Source organism: Eutrigla gurnardus, assembly GCF_963514095.1.
Source record: "Eutrigla gurnardus genome assembly, chromosome: 12".
In the NCBI taxonomy this organism is placed as follows: Eukaryota; Metazoa; Chordata; class Actinopteri; order Perciformes; family Triglidae; genus Eutrigla; species Eutrigla gurnardus.
In genome coordinates, this window is record NC_139926.1 from 27,740,500 (window position 1) to 27,763,715 (window position 23,216).

General features: G+C 45.1%; 1 protein-coding gene across 1 annotated transcript in view; it reads left to right on the forward strand.

Annotated features, from left to right (window-relative positions):
* Nucleotides 1-143: 143 nt before the first annotated feature.
* The window catches only part of gtdc1 (glycosyltransferase-like domain containing 1), a 28,121-nt gene continuing 5,048 nt past the window's right edge, over nt 144-23,216 (forward strand). Inside the window, exons 1-7 of the mRNA XM_084022766.1 lie at nt 144-980; nt 8,855-9,045; nt 11,198-11,365; nt 12,233-12,406; nt 17,206-17,253; nt 17,604-17,747; nt 20,393-20,502. Coding sequence (XP_083878892.1) covers nt 969-980; nt 8,855-9,045; nt 11,198-11,365; nt 12,233-12,406; nt 17,206-17,253; nt 17,604-17,747; nt 20,393-20,502 — 847 coding nt within the window. The 5' untranslated portion in view covers nt 144-968. The remainder of the gene's footprint in view (nt 981-8,854; nt 9,046-11,197; nt 11,366-12,232; nt 12,407-17,205; nt 17,254-17,603; nt 17,748-20,392; nt 20,503-23,216) is intronic.

Here is a 23,216-nt window from a genome sequence, read left to right on the forward strand (position 1 = left end):
CATGGCTTGATCTTAAGTTCCGTGCATTGTGCTGTGAGTAGGCCTATTATATGTGAGGTCTGGTTAATACAAACAGAATGATAATACAAATATACTGGAAAAATGGGAGTCTGACGGAAGGGGCGGGACTTCGCCACTCTATAGAGTGCCGAAGCGGAAGCAGGAAGTAACGGCGCCATGGGTCCTTTCGGAGCGAAAAAAATGAATGGTGTTCAATGGACGGAAAATAATTATTATCTGATCCCCCGGTCGTTATGCCTTGGATTACACAAATGTTGTTTATAGGCTTAAATTATAATTTTCCATGTCAAGAGTTTGACCGTTTATTGTGCAATTCTTCAGTTAAAATTCATTGAGAAAACACAATGATAAAGACTACATGTTGTGTCGCGTATGTGACGTCACGTCATCGCCCTTTTCCCTCCCCATCGGCGAAGTTGAGGCTCTCCACATGACCCGACTTATAGTGGTTCTCCCCCCTTTCGATACTTTTATTCTGCCCTTGGAAAAAAGCGGTGAAGTGGAGCAGAGAAACAGCCATCTCGGCGGACTTCGGACTCGGCGGGTGGTGACGTATATCATTCGCGACGAGAACAGCGAGGAGCTGTAGTTCACAAAGCGGCTCACACAAAACCTAACTTTATCAAAACTCTTCGCGCTTAATTGTCGTCTTCTTTGCGTGAAAAATTTTCTTTAAATATCACAAAGAACATATGTGAAATCCATGGCACAATTCAAACGGGACCAGAAAATAATTTGTATCTACCCATTGAATCGCATTGATATTTTTTTGCTTTTGAGGACCCATGTCCCGGAAATGGAGGGGCGGGACTTCACCACTCTATAACGTCTGCGGTCCCGCCCAGAAACACTGCTCCCGACAGCCGCAGCCCTCCCTCCTTTCCCGCCAGGCTCGGCTCAAATAGGCGACGTGATGACGTAGTGCACGTGTTGTTGGCGCCGGGCGGATGCAGTCAGAGGTAAGTGTCCCGTTGCTGAAGTATGAACGCCGTCCGCGTGAGTGAACCGAGGCCGCCGGTTGTTTTACCGGGTTCCCTCTGCAGCCAGCCGGGACACAGCTTCGGTCCTCCCTGAGGCTGCTACCGCGAACCGGGTCGGAGGGGGGCTACAATTACCAATAGAAGGGTAGCTGTTAGCAGTGCTGCTGTGTGTTTGGCTAGCAGAGCTACCGCTAGTGGCGCTAACAGCTAACGCGGCTAACAGCTAGCGGAGCTAACAGCCACCGCTAACAGCTAGCGGAGCTAACAGCCACCGCTAACAGCTAGCGGAGCTAAGAGCCACCGCTAACAGCTAGCGGTTAGCGGAGCTAACACCCACCATTAACAGCTAGCGGAGCTAATGGCTAGCGGAGCTAACGTACCTGAACACATTAGCCCTGTTGGCATGGACCGTTGTATGTAATTGTACATGAACCACAGTAAAAGTACTAAAGCTGAGTACAGTCTGGAGTTTAATGTACTTTTACTCCAATGAGTACAGTTTGAAATTAATGCACTTTTACTTGAGTCAATGTTGTGTAAATCGATCAATAAATCAGCTTGAACAAACCTCTTGTGTTTAGTGTATAAATACTAGGTAGTAAAGTATCCCTAGCTGTCAGGTGAATGTAGTGCAGTAAAAGTACACTATAATATTCCCCTCTGAGATGGAGACGGAGGAAGTAGTAGGAAGTGAAACTAAAGTGGAAATCAATTTGCCTACAAGTACCTAACTACAGTAGAGAGTAGATGTACTTGTAGAAGTATATAGATATGAAGTATTTTATTATAAAAGGGAAATTGTAGTGTTGCAGTATAACATCTGCTGACTTGGATCAGAGAAATACCAGTAAAGGATGTAAATATATATAATTAAAATATGAACACCTTATATCTGAAAGCATCACAGTGATTTATTAGTAAATATTAATGATTAACAAATGCAACATCTCGTCACTGTTGTTCCTGGATCATGAAACGGTACCTTACTAAAGTAAGCTAAATTAGTTTATTTCCATTATCTATGAATCTGATGCTAATTGTTTCTAAATGTTTACTGTGATAAAGCAGAGCAATTATAATTGTCCACTTGATGAATGAGTAAAATGATTGATTCATTAATGTTTGTGTTCAGGTGCATCCCTGCTGTTGGTCTAGGGCTGGGCGATATGGACCAAAAATAACTTCTAGATATTTTTTAGCTGAATGGCGATACTCGATATATATCTCAATATTTTCTCCCATAAAGAAATAACAAAAACAAAGTCAGTTCCAAGTCAAATTAACATGTGCCAAATGTAACAGGGACTTCTATGAAACAGGCTGCACAATATCAACATTTACTTGCTTTTTAAATAACAATAAATATTAATATTAAATGAAAAGTTCCTTAAACTTCTCCTATCTTGGCCATTTGATGAGCTGTCTGCAGGCTACATTCAGCTTGAAATTGAAAACCGAGTTTTTAAATGAACTTAAAAAAATCCAAGCGCCTGAATATTTGACAGAGGGTTTAAGGGTGCACGATGGAGCCTAAAGTCCGGATTGTTTGACCAGGTCTGGGTGAAGGTCCTCCTTACATAACGATGTGGTTTAGAGGATGGAGGACCTGGAGGACTACCATGTGGTGGTCTGGGTGAAGGTCCTCCTTACTAACCAATGTGGTTAGAGGATGAAGGACCTGGAGGACTCCTGTGTGGTGGTCTGGGTGAAGGTCCTTCTTACTAACCAATGTGGTTTAGAGGATGAAGGACCTGGAGGACTACCATGTGGTGGTCTGGGTGAAGGTCCTTCTTACTAACCAATGTGGTTTAGAGGATGAAGGACCTGGAGGACTACCATGTGGTGGTCTGGGTGAAGGTCCTCCTTACATAACGATGTGGTTTAGAGGATGGAGGACCTGGAGGACTACCATGTGGTGGTCTGGGTGAAGGTCCTTCTTACTAACCAATGTGGTTTAGAGGATGAAGGACCTGGAGGACTAACATGTGGTGGTCTGGGTGAAGGTCCTCCTTACATAACGATGTGGTTTAGAGGATGGAGGACCTGGAGGACTACCGTGTGGTGGTCTGGGTGAAGGTCCTCCTTACATAACGATGTGGTTTAGAGGATACAGGACCTGGAGGACTACCATGTGGTGGTCTGGGTGAAGGTCCTCCTTACTAACGGATGTGGTTTAGAGGATGAAGGACCTGGAGGACTCCTGTGTGGTGGTCTGGGTGAAGGTCCTCCTTACATAACGATGTGGTTTAGAGGATGGAGGACCTGGAGGACTACCGTGTGGTGGTTTTGGTGAAGGTCCTCCTTACTAACCGATGTGGTTTAGAGGATGGAGGACCTGGAGGACTACAGTGTGGTGGTTTTGGTGAAGGTCCTCCTTACTAACCGATGTGGTTTAGAGGATGGAGGACCTGGAGGACTACCGTGTGGTGGTCTGGGTGAAGGTCCTCCTTACATAACGATGTGGTTTAGAGGATGGAGGACCTGGAGGACTACCATGTGGTGGTCTGTGTGAAGGTCCTCCATCCTAACCTATGTGGTTTAGAGGATGGAGGACCTGGAGGACTACAGTGTGGTGGTTTTGGTGAAGGTCCTCCTTACTAACCGATGTGGTTTAGAGGATGGAGGACCTGGAGGACTACCGTGTGGTGGTCTGGGTGAAGGTCCTCCTTACATAACGATGTGGTTTAGAGGATGGAGGACCTGGAGGACTACAGTGTGGTGGTTTTGGTGAAGGTCCTCCTTACTAACCGATGTGGTTTAGAGGATGGAGGACCTGGAGGACTACCGTGTGGTGGTCTGGGTGAAGGTCCTCCTTACATAACGATGTGGTTTAGAGGATGGAGGACCTGGAGGACTACCATGTGGTGGTCTGTGTGAAGGTCCTCCTTACTAACCGATGTGGTTTAGAGGATGGAGGACCTGGAGGACTACCGTGTGGTGGTCTGGGTGAAGGTCCTCCTTACATAACGATGTGGTTTAGAGGATGGAGGACCTGGAGGACTCCCGTGTGGTGGTCTGGGTGAAGGTCCTCCTTACATAACGATGTGGTTTAGAGGATACAGGACCTGGAGGACTACCGTGTGGTGGTCTGGGTGAAGGTCCTCCTTGCATAACGATGTGGTTTAGAGGATGGAGGACCTGGAGGACTCCGTGTGGTGGTCTGGGTGAAGGTCCTCCTTACATAACGTCAACGATGTGGTTTAGAGGATGGAGGACCTGGAGGACTTCCGTGTGGTGGTCTGGGTGAAGGTCCTCCTTGCATAACGTCAACGATGTGGTTTAGAGGATGGAGGACCTGGAGGACTCCCGTGTGGTGGTCTGGGTGACGGTTCGAGCAACCGGAGAATCAGAGAAGAAGAAGCGTGGATGCAAACATGAAGTGCTGCTTGTGGTTTTCCAACATGAGGTTGAAGCATCGTCACTCACCGATGATGTCATGTAGGATGCAGCGGTGATTCCTGCTCCGCCCACAGCTTCACATCGCCGTGCCACGCCATTGTCAGACATGAAGAAGCATAAAAACCTTTCCAGTTGTGACTCAGCTGGTTTTGAGCCGTGGCGGTCTACAGAGGGGGATCCCCTGCTGGGAGGAAGTCTGACATTAACCCTTCCATGGCGGTGGCAGTGGGCGAGGGAAGCTGCCGAGGTGAGATGAGTCTGGCAGCCTGGAATCCCCCCACCTGATCTTCAGTGATCCACTTCACATCTGCAGGCACACCAACTGTTTGGTTCCACTTGAGACTTGACTGGACGCTTTCTGTTTTCACCTTTTTAGTTTCCTGCCATCGTTCCTCCGACTACTTTCATCGTTCCGAGTTCCTTCTCGACTTTCCTCTTCGTCAGGTTTCATCTGTCATCAACAATTCTCTTCGAGTCTCCACCTTCATCTTCATGTTGCTGCTGGGCTCCGTGTGTATTATTATTTAATGCCCCCCCCCCTTTCTCTCCTGACCCCGGTCCGTCCCTGACCCCGGTCTGTCTGTCCCTGACCCTGGCCGGTCCGTCCCTTACCCCGGTCTGTCCCTGACCCGGCCGGTCCATCCCTAACCCCATCCCTGACCCCGGTCGGTCCGTCCCTGACCCTGGCCGGTCCGTCCCTGACCCCGGCCGTCCATCCCTAACCCCGGTCTATCTGTCCCTGACCCTGTCCCTGACCCCAGCCGTCCATCCCTGACCCCGGTCTATCTGTCCCTGACCCCGGTCTATCTGTCCCTGACCCTGGTCTGTCCGTCCCTCACCCCGGCTGGTCTGTCCCTGACCCCGGCTGGTCTGTCCCTGACCCTGTCCCCGACCCTGGTCCATCCATGCGTCTTCATATTAAAGGTCAGGAATCAGCCAGAGATTGACCCTCGCATTTCCATACTCCACATTTTGGCAGCATTCAGGAAAAAGATTGGCCCGTTTTAACACAATGGGGGACCTCATGCTTGTGTTTCTAATCGGATTGTGTTTTTGACACGTTTGCACACTGAACCTGTGCGAGGCGGCGGCCTCATTTCCTCCCCCTGATAGAGCAGCATTACAGCAGATATCGACTGATTGGGCGTCTGCGGGCGCTGCTGAGTGCTGCAGCTGCATTAGCTCCCATTGTGGGCAGTAAATGGAGAGCCGACTGGAAATCACTGGGAGGGGATTCAAGGGAAGGACAGAAAGATGTCCACTTCCTCCCGGCAGCATAATGGACTCTCCTCTATCAGGACACGTTGGGTTATTCTCATTCACTGTGGTTTGTTGCTGCACAGTTAACTTTCTGCAACAATAGTTTTCCATTTGCATCCAGAAAGATGAGCTCTGCCTCGGCTGTCTTTCAGTGTCTCTTTTCTTTGGTTTGCTTGCACATTAAAACGTACAACTATTATAAATCCCACGTTATTGTGTGAATCTGGTGAGCATGCGTGTTTCTTGGAGCCCAGGTTACAAACCATCAGTTTAAAATGCTGAAAACCGTTCAAATTCAGTTTTCTGTCAAAGAAAAAGTAAAGAGTTCCCTTAAACTGCAGATTAAGTTTCTTTTGTCTGGCGAATCATTTCAGAGTTCTTATTCTCACATTTAATAACTCCGTGCAACAGAATGATGTAATTGATGTAATTTACACAATTTTAAACATGAAATGAATGATTCAGTTTAAACCCACTAGTCTCTTAACAAACCTTCCATCCTGATTCTGACTCTGTTTCTATGACAACAGGATGTGGACAGAAGTACTGTGAATAAATATCGATCAGTCGGTTTTCCGTCTGCCTCTCAAGATGATATGTTTTTTAAGAGATTCAGTTTACTGACAGATGAACAAAACTATCAAGTTCACAGCAAAATCAGAGATTTCTTTTTGCATTGCTACTTGTAAATATGATTTTATTTAATTGCGGTGCATATGTGTATATAGAGTTCTATTTATTTTTACTCATGTTCTTGACTGCAGTACTTGCTTTAGGGTCATTCCGTGTCATTTCATCAAATTTCTGAAAATCTTCCCACCTGACCATCTCAGAATGTCCTAAAAAAATTCAAGTAAAGACACACTTGTTAATAGGACAAATCCAAAATATTAGGTCTCTACTGTCAACAGTTTTCTCATGAAACATCATTGAATGAAGGGTAGTTTAGACGGTTTTTGGCATCATGCTCTGAAAAGCCATTTTTAAACAGCAATATCTGGAAAACTATCTCACCTGTGGCCTTCAAAATTTCTACAGTGTTTATCTGTTACTAATAGCCTCCAGACATGGAATATCAGGGGTGTAGCTCAATGATAACCTAATATGGTAGGTAGTTAAAATGTGACTTGTTGAAATAAAGTAGTACATTTGAAGAGTGGCTGAGCTCCCATTTTTGCAGATAAAAGACTTCTATCACTTCTGCCTCTATCTCTGGTGCTAGCTTAAACATTCTACAAAATATGGTTTCTCTTAGATTATTAGTTTCACAGATATTAAGGTTAAAAAATGGAAGTAAACACATCTTTGCCCAACTTCAGAGTCATATTCCAAAAAACTGACAACACGTATCAGGTCCAAACTTACTTTTTTTTAAAGATCATATTCTTGTTAAAATCATATTAAAAAATTGGGAGGGATGTTTTGCCTCAATTTGTCGCAGTGATTTTTTAAAATCCTGATATTGGTGGGGGTTTTGTGGCCGGTTTTGGTACTGCATGTCCTAACAGCCTACCAGTAAACATCACAGCAGGGCAATTCAATTGTGTTTTTTACCATTTACCAAATACTTACATGTGACTAAATGTTACTGATAAATTTAGCCTTACGAAAACATTAAATTGTAGCACAGTTGTAGAAGAGGCAATAAGTCCTTGGATGTGAGTTAAACATGCTGAAAGCAGCTTTTAATGTCTTAAACCATGAACAAACATAGCATAATATTGAAGACTGTACATTATGTCATACTTTAAGTATATAAATTACACATCCAAATCAAATAATAATCTTAATTTGAGCATAAAGATTTTACATTACAGTAGAAAAGTCTCCAAAGTTTTATATTGAATAACAGTTTGTCTCTATGCTCACTATGAGACAATATGTGAGTTGTGTGTATGATCAGAAATGGTGGATAGGAAGTATCAGAGATGTTTCAGATGAAGATGTACTGGTTCAGTTCATGCACCCACATGGCCCTGCCAAGAGTTTCTACTGGCCAAGAAGAGAAGACAGGCAATGTGCACTGCAGGCTAGAATTGCAAGGATAGACGTTCCCTCTACAGAAACTGGGCGCATGTATGCCATCAAAAAAGATGAGCACAACAGAGCAGACATGTACATTAGACAATTCGTAAAGTGACTGCCAAATTAATGAATGTGACAAAGGAATTGGATCTAAAAGATGAAAAATGTGTGATCCCTCATAGTGAGCATAGAGACAAACTGTTATTCAATATCAAACTTTGGAGACTTTTCTTCTGTAATGTAAAATCTTTATGCTCAAATTAATATTATTATTTGATTTGGTTGTGTAATTTATATACTTAAAGTATGACAAAATGTACAGTCTTCAATATTATGCTATCATATGTTTGTTTATGGTTTAAGACATTAAAAGCTGTGATCTTTCAAAAAAAGTAAGTTTGGACCTGATACATGTTGTCAGTTTTTTGGAATATGACTCTGAAGTTGGGCAAAGATGTGTTTACTTCCATTTTTGAACCTTAATATCTGTGAAACTAATCATCTGAGAGAAACCATATTTTGTAGAATGTTTAAGCTAACACCAGAGATAGAGGCAGAAGTGATAGAAGTCTTTTATCTACAAAAATGGGAGCTCAGCCATTTCAACAAGTCACATTTTAACTACCTACCATATTAGGTTATCATTGAGCTACACCCCTGATATTCCATGTCTGGAGGCTATTAGTAACAGATAAACACTGTAGAAACTTTGAAGGCCACAGGTGAGATAGTTTTCCAGATATTGCTGTTTAAAAATGGCTTTTCAGAGCATGATGCCAAAAACCGTCTAAACTACCCTTCATTCAATGATGTTTCATGAGAAAACTGTTGACAGTAGAGACCTAATATTTTGGATTTGTCCTATTAACAAGTGTGTCTTTGTACAGTGGATTTTTTCAGGACATTCTGAGATGGTCAGGTGGGAGGCATTTGATGAAATGACACGGAATGACATGTGCACTGAACACCAAGGCAAATTCCTTTTTTGTTTTTGTCATCTCTGACCGATGGATCAATTAAAAACAAAAATGATGGCCAATTATTTTATATATATATATATATATATATATATATATATATATATATATCTCAGAATCACAGAAAACCGTGAAGCCAATATAAGAAAACCAGTGTGAACAAATGTAAATCAACAACCCGTCTCTCGGCAGAGCTCTCAGGGTCCCGGCGTTCTGCTGGTGGAGGCGTTCTACGGCGGCTCGCACAAACAGCTGATCGACCTGCTGCAGACGCACGTCCACGGATGCACCGCCTTCACGCTGCCCGCCAAGAAGTGGCACTGGAGGGCCCGGACGGCGGCGCTGCACTTCAGCCAGACAATCCCCACCTGTCCATCATACAGGTGAGACTCTACCAGCTGACATCACACAGGGGGGACTCTACCAGCTGACATCACACAGACTCTACCAGCTGACATCACACAGACTCTACCAGCTGACATCACACAGGTGTGTAGTGTAGATCTGCCAGAACAACGGCAGTTCTAACGGAGAACGTTCTATTGGAGAGCCGATCATTGAGGTGGATTTGTTTGTGACGCTGCGGAGTGAAACCTGATCGTATCGGGGGGGATAAAGGTCAATAGCAGACCTGATGCATCGTCTGTGATCTGGATGCTTCATCTCCAGAGATGCTGTTTCACTGTTACTCATCATCAGCATGTTTGAAAAGGGCATCGAGCACAAACACGACTCTCTGTTTCACTGTTCTGCCCTTTCATTTCCTCCTCAATTTAGACGTCTCGGGCCTGAACGCCGTCACAGCTTCACCTGGGATATTACATTGAATATTAAACGACCGGCTTCAACTTACATTCCAATCCATCGCTACAAATTCTTCATTTTTATTTTCTGTTTTTTTGTGAGGGTTCAATGATTTCTTCAGCAGTTCAAACCAGTTTTTGCAGTCTCATCCTCTCCGGTAGTTTCCAACGAGTCAGCGATTTGATGAAATGAGCTCGGAGAGCCACGTGTTGATCAAACGGCTCCTTCTGCAGTTTCAGTTTCACACATTTAAAAACCGACAGCAATAATGGTTAATATGAACGGGACCTGGAACATCACCGGTGTGGAAACTTCACCGTATTCCTGCCGGAGTCGGCCGTAGACGTCCCTGAACTCTTCTGGTTTTATAACAGAGAAAAGAAGACAGCATTTTCTGACATTTCTTTATGAAAAATGACTTTTGATGATGAACAGATGATGAAAATAGTTGGTGATTATATTTCTGTGGATCTGTAGTTTTCCTTTCATTTGTGGTCCTTCTGTAAAAAGCTGTCTCCAAACATCATGTTGGTTGTTTAGAGGACAATAACATCTCATTTAATGTGATCAACAAGTGACATAATAAGTAGACTGAATACTGACCATTGGATTGGTACAAATATGGAGTTTACCACAGCTGGAAGGGGCTGGAAAAGCATGGAAATGCACCTTGAAAGGCTGGAAAGTGCTTGAGTTTGACTTGGGAAAAGGTGGAGGAACCCTGTGACTAGCTAACCTCACTAGTTAAGGATTTATCAATTTGATGAAGAATGCTAAAAACACTACGTACAAATACAAACGGTAAATACAATGGAAAATGAGAGACGTTCAGATGTTTGTTAGAGTTGCTTCAGATTCAGTTTAAGTTCAGAGCCACAATAAGAAAACAATGAATCAGATGAGTCCTCTGTGAGTCCACGTGGATTTGTTCAGAGTCCTGCCGGTCTGAACCTCTCCCAGAACTGGAAGTCCTCTCACACTATTCTTGGCGGAGTAAAAACAGAGGAGACTCATCTGGTTTTAGTCAGAGGGATTCCTGTTACACTTTTCTACCACAGGACTGAGAAAGACCAGCTCCAGGAAATTAGTCTGATCCAGGTCTGAGAGGCTCGCAGTGATGAGCGGCGGCTCGTGGAGAAGCCACATCAAAGCTCTCGAGTTCACAAAGGGGGGTCGAGGTTTGAAGGGTAGGATAGGGGACGAGGTCTCTTGGGGAGATCCAGAACCCCTGTGCACATAGGGTCCAGATGATGGGGGGCATTAGCTCAGGAGGTAGAGCGGGTTGGCTGGCAACCGCAAGATTGCTGGTTCGATCCCCGGCTCCTCCTAGCTGAGTGCCTGGTGTCCCTGAGCAAGACCCTAATTGGTCCTGACGAGCTGGCTGTCGCCCTGCGTGGTTGACTCCGTCGTCGGTGTGTGAATGTGTGTATATAAATATAAATGAGGACCATTTACCATCAGAAGGATCGGAGCTTAGGAAGTACAGGACTACAGGATAGCCCACAGGGGAAGACCTGGTCCTGGTGTTCCATGACATCATCTGAACACTTCGGCTGAGAAAGACCTCTATCTCACAGCTCCTCCACAGTCCAAATATGGTCACTTCCTTCACAAATCTAGTCGAGTCTGTCTGAACCTCCAAGGTGGCTCCATGTGGTCCTCTTCAGGGTTGCTGAGGAGACACAGTCTCTGGTTCTGGTTCTTTCCATTAACACCACATTTCCTCCTCAGAGTCCTGTTCAGCAGCTCGGTCCTGAACCTGTGTGAGCTGGTGGCTCTCAGACCCGATCTGGCTCGCCTGAAGAAGGTCCTGTACTTCCACGAGAACCAGCTGGTTTATCCGGTCCGCAAAGTTCAGGAGAGGGACTTCCAGTACGGATACAACCAGGTCCTTTCATGGTACGCAATATTCCTGATGAAGTAAAAAACAGCTGCATTCATTCATGAGCATAATAACATGTTTTATTATCAGTTTATGATGATTTCTAATGAATGATCCTAATAATGTAAAATCTGACACATTCCAGTCAGTAACAAAGTGATTTCTTCAGCGTGGATTCAATGTTTTCTACTTTTTGTCTGAATTAAACCTCCTAAATAAGGAAATCTCACTGACATAAATGTTATATATGTGATGTTACAAGTTTATTACACAAACAAATGTAACTATGAAATCAAAGCTTGAGTGTGAGAGTAATGGTGAGATTGATTGGTGTTTTAATGAGTGATGCGGATCACACGGAGGTCCTGCGTTGGTTCAGTCCAACACTTTGTCTTCATGAGGCTGAACGAGTGTGAGTGGAAGTGAAGTGGGCCTCGTCCTCATTAATCAGATGTCCAGCCTAACGAGCTCAAGACTGATGGTTGTTGATCTGCAGGGCAGCACGTCGATAGTCTCCGTCTCTAACCTCGTTACTGCACCATTAAATACAGCTGATCATTAGGACGCTCTGATTGGCTCAAAGACTCGTCACTCCTCTCAGGTACAATCCGACAGTCCGCCTCCAAGTCTTTATACAGAACCAGAGACCAGGTCTACACCAGGGGGGTCTTCAACGACCGACCCGCCTAAAACTCTTTATACTCAAAACAAGCAGCGGAGGATTCAGCCAATCAGCTCCAAGTCGTCATATAAGAAACGTCGTACAATCTGGACCAAAATAAAATAAAACCATCAGGCTAGCTACTAGATCCTTTGCATGTACTACTAGCTAACCTGTTGCTACATGAGCTAACTGGTCTGATGTGGTCTTCCTGTGTCGGCAGCCTGGTGGCAGACGTGGTGGTGTTTAACTCCGTCTACAACATGGACTCCTTTTTGTCCTCCATCTCCTCCTTCATGAAGAAGATCCCGGACCACCGACCCAGAGACCTGGACCTGCTGATCCGGCCCAAGTGCGTGGTCCTGTACTACCCAGTCCAGTTCCCTGATGTCAGCAGGTCAGTGACGTCATGAAGGTGAAGGAACCAATGAATGTCTGATCCAAGATGAATCAATATGTTGAGAGTTTTGAAGTTATGTAGGTTCAGTTTTGTTCCCGTTAAAATGAGGAGACACGGTGAGCGATCAATACAACCTTCCATTAGTCTGATCACTTATGGGCTGTCAGATCTGACCTGAGGTCTGTGGCGGATCACAGGATTCTTACTGAGCAGGAAAAAACAAACTTCAGATGTGTCTTCAAAGGAGTTCCTGTGTTTTTATCTCTTCTTCTATTGATTATTGATCACTGAATGTTTCAACAGAGAACACAATGAACTTGCAGATCTGATCACTTTGTCATTTCTTTATTTACAAGAAACATGAACGTTACACAGTCGAGGAGGGATATTAGTATGAGATAAATATAAGAATGGTAAGGTAACGCATTTTCTTCTACACTAGAAACTATGAATCAATACTGAAACCAATCAATTGATAAATACAGCTGATCAATACTTTCATGGAGCAGAGCTTCTGGTCTGTTTAAACTGGAATAAAAGTGATTGATCTTATAATAAATGATAAATAATGATGATGATCATTGATACGGTATGAATATGGACCAGTAAATGTATTGATTATAGATTGGACTCTGTGTTTCAGATCAGCTGAGTTTCATGTTTGTTCAGATCAACGTTAGAAAGTCGGTCTACCAGGGGTCACTGGGGTTTTACTGGGGACCCCCATCACGGTCCAGGTCCAGATCTGGATGACGGTGATCTCTGTGATGAGATAAAAGCTGTCACATGATCATCACATAAACTTTATGGACAACATGCTTCAGTTTTCACTTTCAATCACCGGCTGAAGTTATCAATAATACAATTAATGAGATTTAATTGAATTCATACAGAGATTTTAAATGATCGCCACATTACACTTAAATAAGTGTACAGATCCATGTCACTCTACTCTATGTATCTATACAATCTATCGCACGTATGTATATATGTATATATATATATATATATATATATATATATATATATATATAAAATATCTCCATCTTCCAGTCGTGTGGAGGCCGAGGCGTCTTGTTGTCCCCTCCAGTGTCTCTGGGCTCATTTTCAGATGCTAATGTGTTTGATCCAAAGCAAACTCACAGAGTGTAAGTAAGTGATGATATGCATGGCCGACAATCCCTCCACACGCCCGCGGTCCTCAGGCCGGCTCTTTGAAAGTCGAAGACGCTCCCAGAAACAGGCGGGGGAGGGGGGAGGGGTATTAATGTGTTCACATCAACCGGCCCAGAGGGGCGACACTGAACCAAAACAAGCGTCTTCTTTTTCAGTTCCCTTCTCCTTGCAGCACAAACACCCAGTAATCTGGGCTCAGAGCTGCGACTGATGATCGTTTTCATTATTGATCAATGTGCCGATCCTTTCCTCCATCAATCATTGACTGTAAGACAGCAGACGGTCACACCAGAACAAGACAGGAACCGGGAAAACCAGAGTGTTTAGTCCTCAGATGTGTTCCAGCCGTCAACTGCAAACATGATACAAACAATCAAACATGCATAAAATCAGAGAATCTAATTAAGTTTCAGCTCTAACGAGCTCTGATAATGTTCAGATGTTGGCTGCTTTAAACTCTAATGAAGTAACACATTAAAACTGGTGGTTAACTATTGGACACATTGAAACTGGTTTCTAACACCTACGACGTTTAAACGTTTTCAGCTGGGATTCCCACCGGGTTCCCTCTTTAAACTCGGGCCGGACTCGAACCCAGTTCCCCGGTGAACTGGTCCTGTAAGGCCACATTGATGTGGATTCATGGAGCAGAACGAAGTCCGTCCTCCCAAAAGAAGACAACAACGCCAAGCCGTGTCTTTTGTGGAGGGAGTTTGGTGTGTGAATGCTCCGAGGACCCTTTGTGGTCTATGTTTGTGGTTTCCATCTATCAATCGGCCTTTGAGTGCCGGACTTTTGTAATTTAATAGTGATTGACCTGAGCCAGCAGAAACCTGCGGCGCGACACAAAGACATCACATCCATCACCGCCGAACGCCGGGATGCTGACTTGTCTCCCAGTCAAACCAGATCAATGTGGACGCCACGTGACCAGCAGGTGTCTGCCTCTTTTCTTCTTCTTTGCTCAGGCCCGTTTGTTTTGGGTCTTTGTGCAGCTGTCGGCGGGGGGGGTCTGCTGGTCCTCAGGTGCTGCAGACCAGGATCTGATTCATCCCCATCAAGGTTTTGTTGCAGTTGTTTGTTGGTCTCTGAGAATGACCGATGGCTGCAGACTCTGTTTTCTTTATTTACAACCTGGTACAGGTCTTCATGGGTCCAGTCTGTGTCTGGAATCTGATCTAGGACCTTAGACCGGGTGGCCTATTTGGGTTGAAAAGGTTCTGTTGCAACATGTCCTGGTCCTGATCTGTTAAGAAAGACGTAGTCTTGTACTATGTGTCCTCAGGCCCTTTATTCTGGTCTTTCCCCGGGTCTTCCTCGCACAAGTCCAGGTTGTCTTTGGCTCCCTTTCAGACTGGATATATGAATCTGAATCCCGTTCAGCTTTCAGTCAGGTTCAGGTAAGAACAACTTTTTTTCACTTTCTTTTAGGGAATCTGGCCTTGGGGACCTCTTTGGTTTGGGTCTGGTTTTTCTCAGGTTCAATTTGAGGCCAGGTTTGACTGTTTTTGGGTTCCTTTGTTCGAGCCCATCTCAGATCCAACAACTTGGTTGAGGTTGTCACAGATCCACTTGGTTCCGAGTAACTGAGGTCCAAGTGTGTCCTGGTCCTGGTAGGGATCACTTTTATCACAGCAGGTCTATGAAGTTAAATCACAAAGCCATGAATTTTGGAACTTGTTTTCTCAAGTCCCTTTTGTATCGGGTCTTATGATCATGGGTCTATGTTGGACCAGGTCTCGGTTTGCTCTGGTCTATTTGGGACCAGCTCCATGATGAACCAGGTCTTCAAATCCTTCAAACAGACATATGGAGCCAATTATGGTTGATTCTGGCACACGAGACACCACCAAACACCCGCACACACCCCCTTCCCACCTCTAGGTCCTCCAGCCAACACCATGGGCCTAGACCCCAGAATCCCACCCGCTGTAGTCCTCAGTAGTGACGGGAAGTCTCAGGTAGACGGTTTAGTACCACCTAAGATGACTGTGATTGGTTTAAACTGGCCAGAGGTCTTTTTTCTCCTGTAGCACAACGAGCCAGACCTTTCTCTGTCTCTGAGAGACTGCTGCTGATTGGTCAGAGACCAATAGCCCGCAGCCAATTAGAGAGCAGTCAGTGTGATGACTGTGTGTCCCATCTGAACCTGCACATGAAACCAGCAGGTTTTCGTTGTTTTGTTTGTGGGTTTTACAGATTTACAGCAGATGCTTCTTCCTCTCTGGTCTGAAAATAATCCTGTGGCTCCTGATGTCACAGCTTTGCCTCCATCTGAGCGTTACATCATTACATGAACAACAGCAGAAGACCGGTGGCTCTCCTCAGGTCACGTGACCATCAGTGGACTCGTGGCAGCGATCACTCTTGACTTCTCGTCTCATAAAGGGTCTAATGTGGATCTTAATGTGCTGTAATGACCTGCTGGACTGACCCCCCCCCCCCCCCAGATCCAGATCCAGATCCAGATCCACAGCTGAGATGGCCTTAAAGTGACGGGAACCTCCAAGCTGTGAGACCTTCAGTGTGACCCGGCTGATGCTAGGTCGATGTGAGACCTCAGGGCTCAGAGCCGGATCACTTCCTGGAGAGGACGCATGACTATGGCCTGATATGTCTCCATCCATTAAAAACAAACCAATCAGGAGGGGGGGGGCTGGCGAGGAGGAGGGGGGAACTGGTGAGGAGGAGAGGGAACCGGCACTGAGGAGAAAAAACGCCAAGGAGGAGGGAGGAACCGGCACTGAGGAGAGAAACCGGCAAGGAGGAGGGAGGAACCGGCACTGAGGAGAGAAACCGGCAAGGAGGGGGGAGGAACCGGCACTGAGGAGAGAAACCGGCAAGGAGGGGGGAGGAACCGGCACTGAGGAGAGAAACCGGCAAGGAGGGGGGAGGAACCGGCACTGAGGAGAGAAACCGGCAAGGAGGGGGGAGGAACCGGCACTGAGGAGAGAAACCGGCAAGGAGGGGGGAGGAACCGGCACTGAGGGGAGGAACCGGCACTGAGGAGAGAAACCGGCAAGGAGGGGGGAGGAACCGGCACTGAGGAGAGAAACCGGCAAGGAGGGGGGAGGAACCGGCACTGAGGAGAGAAACCGGCAAGGAGGGGGGAGGAACCGGCACTGAGGAGAGAAACCGGCAAGGAGGGGGGAGGAACCGGCACTGAGGAGAGAAACCGGCAAGGAGGGGGGAGGAACCGGCACTGAGGGGAGGAACCGGCAAGGAGGGGGGAGGAACCGGCACTGAGGAGAGAAACCGGCAAGGAGGGGGGAGGAACCGGCACTGAGGAGAGAAACCGGCAAGGAGGGGGGAGGAACCGGCACTGAGGAGAGAAACCGGCAAGGAGGGGGGAGGAACCGGCACTGAGGGGAGAAACCGGCAAGGAGGGGGGAGGAACCGGCACTGAGGGGAGAAACCGGCAAGGAGGGGGGAGGAACCGGCACTGAGGAGAGAAACCAGCAAGGAGGGGGGGAGGAACCGGCACTGAGGAGAGGAACCGGCACTGAGGAGGGGAGAACCGGTGAGGGGGGAGGGAACCGGCGAGGAGGAGGGGGGAGGGGGGGAATGGTTGCACCTGCTGGAAGCTGGCATTCACTAAACTTTGTTCTTGTGGTTTTCAGGCTGCATCCGCCTGCAGGGACTTCTGAGGATCCCCCTCAGAGTCACCGGTAAGAAGTGTCATCCCTGCAGCGCCTCCTACAGGCTGTGAACATCACTGCAGCCATGTTAGCTTCTCTTTAACACTGACGTCCGTTCTCATTGTGATTATTGATTATGACACCAAAGGAGGCACTCATCACTTGTTTGTAACAGTTTTGTCTTTTGTTATCAGAGCTGAGAAAAGACGTCATTCTGAGTTTATAAAAATATCACACGATTAGAAAATAAATCTGTCATTACAGCATTTAAAGTCTTTTGTCTATTATGGGATGTATATTCTCGAACTGTGATGTGTATTTGCAGCCGTTGGCGGATGCTGTTCAATGTGTTTGATTGGATTTGTAATAACACCTGACAGGTGTGACGAGTCTGCATCATCTGGGGACCAGCAGCAAGATCCACCCAAGTCCAGTTGTGAGCCCAGGACGGACCAGAGAGCGGTGAGTGAAGAGGACCCCGAAGACCAGATGAGACCTCTTCACATTGTTTGGCCTCACAGGTGGTGAGTTATTATAACATTGAAGTTGATCATCGTTTTATAGTAATATTATGAAGCAAATCATAATTTAATTACATCATTATTATTGAGGAAAGTTAAAGAGTCGTATAATGACATGAAATAATGTAGTAATTCACCAGAAAATCCCAGCATGTTGAATCGTATCAGTAATCTAGTCTGAAGTTTATTCTAAACCGTTTAAATGTCTTTTATTGTGAAGTCACCTTCATCAGTGTGACGTGCGAAGCTTCAGATGATCATGTCCAAAATGGGATTAGTGGCCTTGCAGCGGTGTGTTTGTGTTTTTCTTCCTCGTTGGTATCGGTAACGGCAGCAGCCGTCATGTAATCTGCTCTGAACTGAGAAAAACACAGATGGATTATTGCTTTTATTCTGTCAGAAATGAGGATTTCCACAGAGATGTTCTGTTAATCTGTGATTGAAGCTTCTTGTCTGGTTTGTGTTTTTAATCTGTGTGTGGCCTGGATCCTCAGATTACAGCTCGTCTTATTGCTGCTGGGGGGGGGGGGGGTGAACATCTGTTTCAGGTGAAGCTGCTGCAGCACCGGGGGGTGGGGGGGTTAAATCTGTGATCAGGACATGTGATCCCGATGTCCTGCTGCTCTGGACCACAAACAGTCTCTGTGATGTCACTGGTGTTTATGTGGACGTCTAGTATCATCTCATTAGGAACTATTATAAATATTGTTATTATTATTACTAATATTATTATTATTATTTTTATTATTATTATTATTATTATTATTACTATTGTTATTGTTACTATTGTTTTTGTTATTATCATTACCAATATTATTATTACCATTATTATTACTATAGTGTACTACACAAAGATATTTTCCCACATTCATATATATTTTTACAGTAAAGCTGATTTTCTTCTATAAAGATATTTAAAGTAAATTGTATTTCATGTAGACATATCACATCACAGCGTGTACAATGTTTTATATTGAACGTTTTACGGAAAAGTATTAATTTGTTTTCTCAAGTGAATTGTATTCTATATTATTTTGAGAGTTACGTGTATTTCATATCAAATATAACAATAACTGACGGTAAAGTGTATTTTATTATAATAATAATTTTTATTGACAGTAAAGTGTATTTTATAATAATATTAATTATTATTGACAGTAAAGTGTATTTTATAATATACAGTAAAGTTAATTTTATTTTAATTGACAGTAACTTGTATTTTAATAATATTTGGTTTTTCAGAAGCACCTCTTTGGTTCAACATGAAGCAGAATATTTAATGAGTCATCTGTAAATGAGACCATCACTTTTTCTTCGGCTGCTGTTGCATATTAATGAGCCCTGCTCTCCACTGAGCATGCTCAGTCCACTCCACCTCATCCCTTCAGTTCTCATGGAAGGGGATCGTATAATAAATCTAACATCTATTCTTAGTCTGATGAAAATGAAGTTAATATCCATACACACCTGGAGACCAACGTTCACGTGTTTCTGACATTCAATGACGTGAAACGTTTATTAGGAACAGCCCGTTAAAGGAAAGTGTGTTATGATTTTTCATATTCTTTTTCATATGGAACTTGTTTTATTTCACATTGATGAGCTGATTAATGTTAAAATCATGAGCTCCAGTTCTCCGTGAATGTTGTGATGAACTCGTGGAGGATGTTCTTTAGATTCTGTTATGAACGCTTTCCTGCCACGTTAATTAACAGGAGGGTGAGGAGGCTGAGCAGAGGGGCTGATGGGAGTTATCTCTGCCTTTGTCCTCTCCTGTATCGCGGGGAATAGCGGCATCGCTCGCTCACAGAAGGAGTTAAAAAGGTTTTGTGGAAATGAGGGAATTATCTCTGAGTCCGGAGGGAGACGACGAGCTGAGAGCTGCAAATGAGAAGAAATAATCTGCTCAGTAATTCTTCACCTCAGGAAATCAGAGAGGAGCCGCCGCTCCTCGCCAGCTGTTTGACCTTCACACCGGGTTTGAGTCTGGAGCGGCGAGGTGGTGCCGGTCTGAGCCGGACCAGACCACCAACACCTCGCTCATTAAACCCCACCACCAATAATGCAATAACACAAACTCAATCATTGAAAGAATCGGACGGACTGGCTCTGACCCACAAAAAGTCATCATCAGCAACCCAATAATTTATAATAATAATGATGTAGCGTTTGTGTTTAACGGCGGTGAAGATCAACTCTCCCTGTGGGTTCTTCACATATAAAGGGAAGGCTGAAGACTTTAATTTGAAAAGTGTAGAATATAGTGTAATAGACAGTTTAACATCAGAGACATTTGAATGTCACTTTGAAATATTTGTTATCAAATATAGATTAAAACGGTTTCATTAAAAGCTCTTAAATGTCATTGCAAACTGAAAGAACACAACTGAACCCAATTTATTTCATTTTAGACCAAATTCTGAGTGGATTTTATTAAACCCAAATTTAGATCAAAGGGTTTGTGACGTCATATCTGAATATCTCTGAAAAATCTTACTGCTGCATACTCCTGGTATGTGTATATTATACAGTATATAGAGTACTGTGTGTGTGTGTGTACACACATATATTTGTATAGAGTACTGTGTGTGTGTGTGTGTACACACGTATATATATATTTAATGATATTGATGATATGGTATCCTCAGGGAGCACGACAAGAACCCTGAGCTGTTCTTCTCCACTCTGATCAAACTGAAGGAGAACCAAGTCGACTTTCACCTGTCGGTGCTCGGGGAGACGTTCACGGACGTACCAGGTACACACACACAGAACAGTCTGTTCCTACCTCATGTCTGCCCCTACCTCATGTCTGCCCCTACCTCATGTATGTTCCTACCTCATGTCTGTTCCTACCTCATGTCTGTTCCTACCTCACGTCTGCCCCTACCTCATGTCTGTCACGTCTGTTCCTACCTCATGTATGTTCCTACCTCACATCTGTTCACATCTGTTCCTACCTCACGTCTGTTCCTACCTCATGTCTGCCCCTACCTCATGTCTGTTCCTACCTCACGTCTGCCCCTACCTCATGTCTGTCACATCTGTTCCTACCTCATGTATGTTCCTACCTCACATCTGTTCACATCTGTTCCTACCTCACATCTGTTCACATCTGTTCCTACCTCACGTCTGTTCCTACCTCATGTCTGCCCCTACCTCATGTCTGTTCCTACCTCACGTCTGTTCCTACCTCATGTCTGCCCCTACCTCATGTCTGTTCCTACCTCACGTCTGTTCCTACCTCATGTCTGCCCCTACCTCATGTCTGTTCCTACCTCATGTCTGTCACGTCTGTTCCTACCTCATATATGTTCCTACCTCACATCTGTTCACGCCCGTCCCTACCTCATGTTTGTTCCTACCTCATGTCTGTCACGTCTGTTCCTACCTCACATCTGTTCCTACCTCATGTCTGTTCCTACCTCACGTCTGCCCCTACCTCATGTCTGTCACATCTGTTCCTACCTCATGTATGTTCCTACCTCACATCTGTTCACATCTGTTCCTACCTCACATCTGTTCACATCTGTTCCTACCTCACGTCTGTTCCTACCTCATGTCTGCCCCTACCTCATGTCTGTTCCTACCTCACGTCTGCCCCTACCTCATGTCTGTCCCGTCTGTTCCTACCTCATGTATGTTCCTACCTCACATCTGTTCACATCTGTTCCTACCTCACGTCTGTTCCTACCTCATGTCTGCCCCTACCTCATGTCTGTTCCTACCTCATGGCTGTCACGTCTGTTCCTACCTCATATATGTTCCTACCTCACATCTGTTCACGCCCGTCCCTACCTCATGTTTGTTCCTACCTCATGTCTGTCACGTCTGTTCCTACCTCATATCTGTTCCTACCTCACATCTGTTCACGCCCGTCCCTACCTCACGTTTGTTCCTACCTCACGTATGTTCCTACCTCACGTATGTTCCTACCTCACCTATGTTACTACCTAATGTCTGTCACGTCTGTTCCTACCTCATGTCTGTTCCTACCTCACATCTGTTCACGCCCGTCCCTACCTCACGTTTGTTCCTACCTCACATCTGTTCACATCTGTTCCTACCTCACATCTGTTCACATCTGTTCCTACCTCACGTCTGTTCCTACCTCACGTCTGCCCCTACCTCATGTCTGTCACGTCTGTTCCTACCTCATATATGTTCCTACCTCACATTTGTTCACATCTGTTCCTACCTCACGTCTGTTCCTACCTCATGTCTGCCCCTACCTCACGTCTGTTCCTACCTCATATCTGTTCCTACCTCATGTCTGTTCCTACCTCATGTCTGCCCCTACCTCACGTCTGTTCCTACCTCATATCTGTTCCTACCTCATGTCTGTTCCTACCTCACGTCTGCCCCTACCTCATGTATGTGCCTACCTCACATCAGGCTGTCCATACCTCACGGCTGTCCATACCTCATGTCTGTCACGTCTGACCCTACCTCATGTCTGTTCCTACCTCATGTCTGTCAAGTCTGTTCCTACCTCATGTCTGTTCCTACCTCACATCTGTTCACGTCCGTCCCTACCTCACGTCTGTTCCTACCTAATGTCTGTTCCTACCTCACATCTGTTCACGCCTGTCCCTACCTCACGTATGTTCCTACCTCACGTTTGTCCCTACCTCACGTATGTTCCTACCTCACGTTTGTTCCTACCTCACGTATGTTCCTACCTCACGTTTGTTCCTACCTCACGCCCGTTCCTACCTCACGTATGTTCCTACCTCACACCTGTTCACATCTGTCCCTACCTTACGTCTGTCCAGACCTCATGTCTGTTCCTACCTCACGTTTAAGAACCTAAATGTCCGTCTGAGGGTAAATTATTGATCTTGTATTGGAGCTGCAGGCAAGATGTGGTACTCCAGTTTCTTCATCACATTAGTTCGATGAAGTTTGAAACGGCTGTGACTTTTCTTTCACCTTTGGAGACTGTTGATGTTTATTGCCGTCTGGAGGTAAATAATCTGTTTCTGTGTTATTAGATGATGTGGAGGTCAAAGGTCAGCGCCGCTCTCAGCCCTCAGGACACTTTAATTGATAAAACACACCATGTATCATCAGCTGATGATGCTATAATGAGTGTGTGTGTGTGTGTGTGTGTGTGTGTGTGTGTGTGTGTGTGTGTGTGTGTGTGTGTGTGTGTGTGTGTGTGTGTGTGTGTGTGTGTGTGTGTGTGTGTGTGTGTGGTGGGGGGGGGGTTTGTGTGTGTGTGTGTGTTAACTTGATGAACACACTGATCCAACACACTCTGAGATATTGAGAAGTAAAGTTTTACTGCAGCATAAACACGCTGACCGTAAATCCAGCTTCATATTCTCTGATTAGCTTTATGAGTGCTGGGAAAGCAATCACATTAGGACAATTTTAATCGACTTTGATTTTGTTAATAGGGTCAGAGTATTGATTATTTTCACCCCTCACCTGTTTTTCTTTTTGCTCCAGTCATAAACATTCACATTC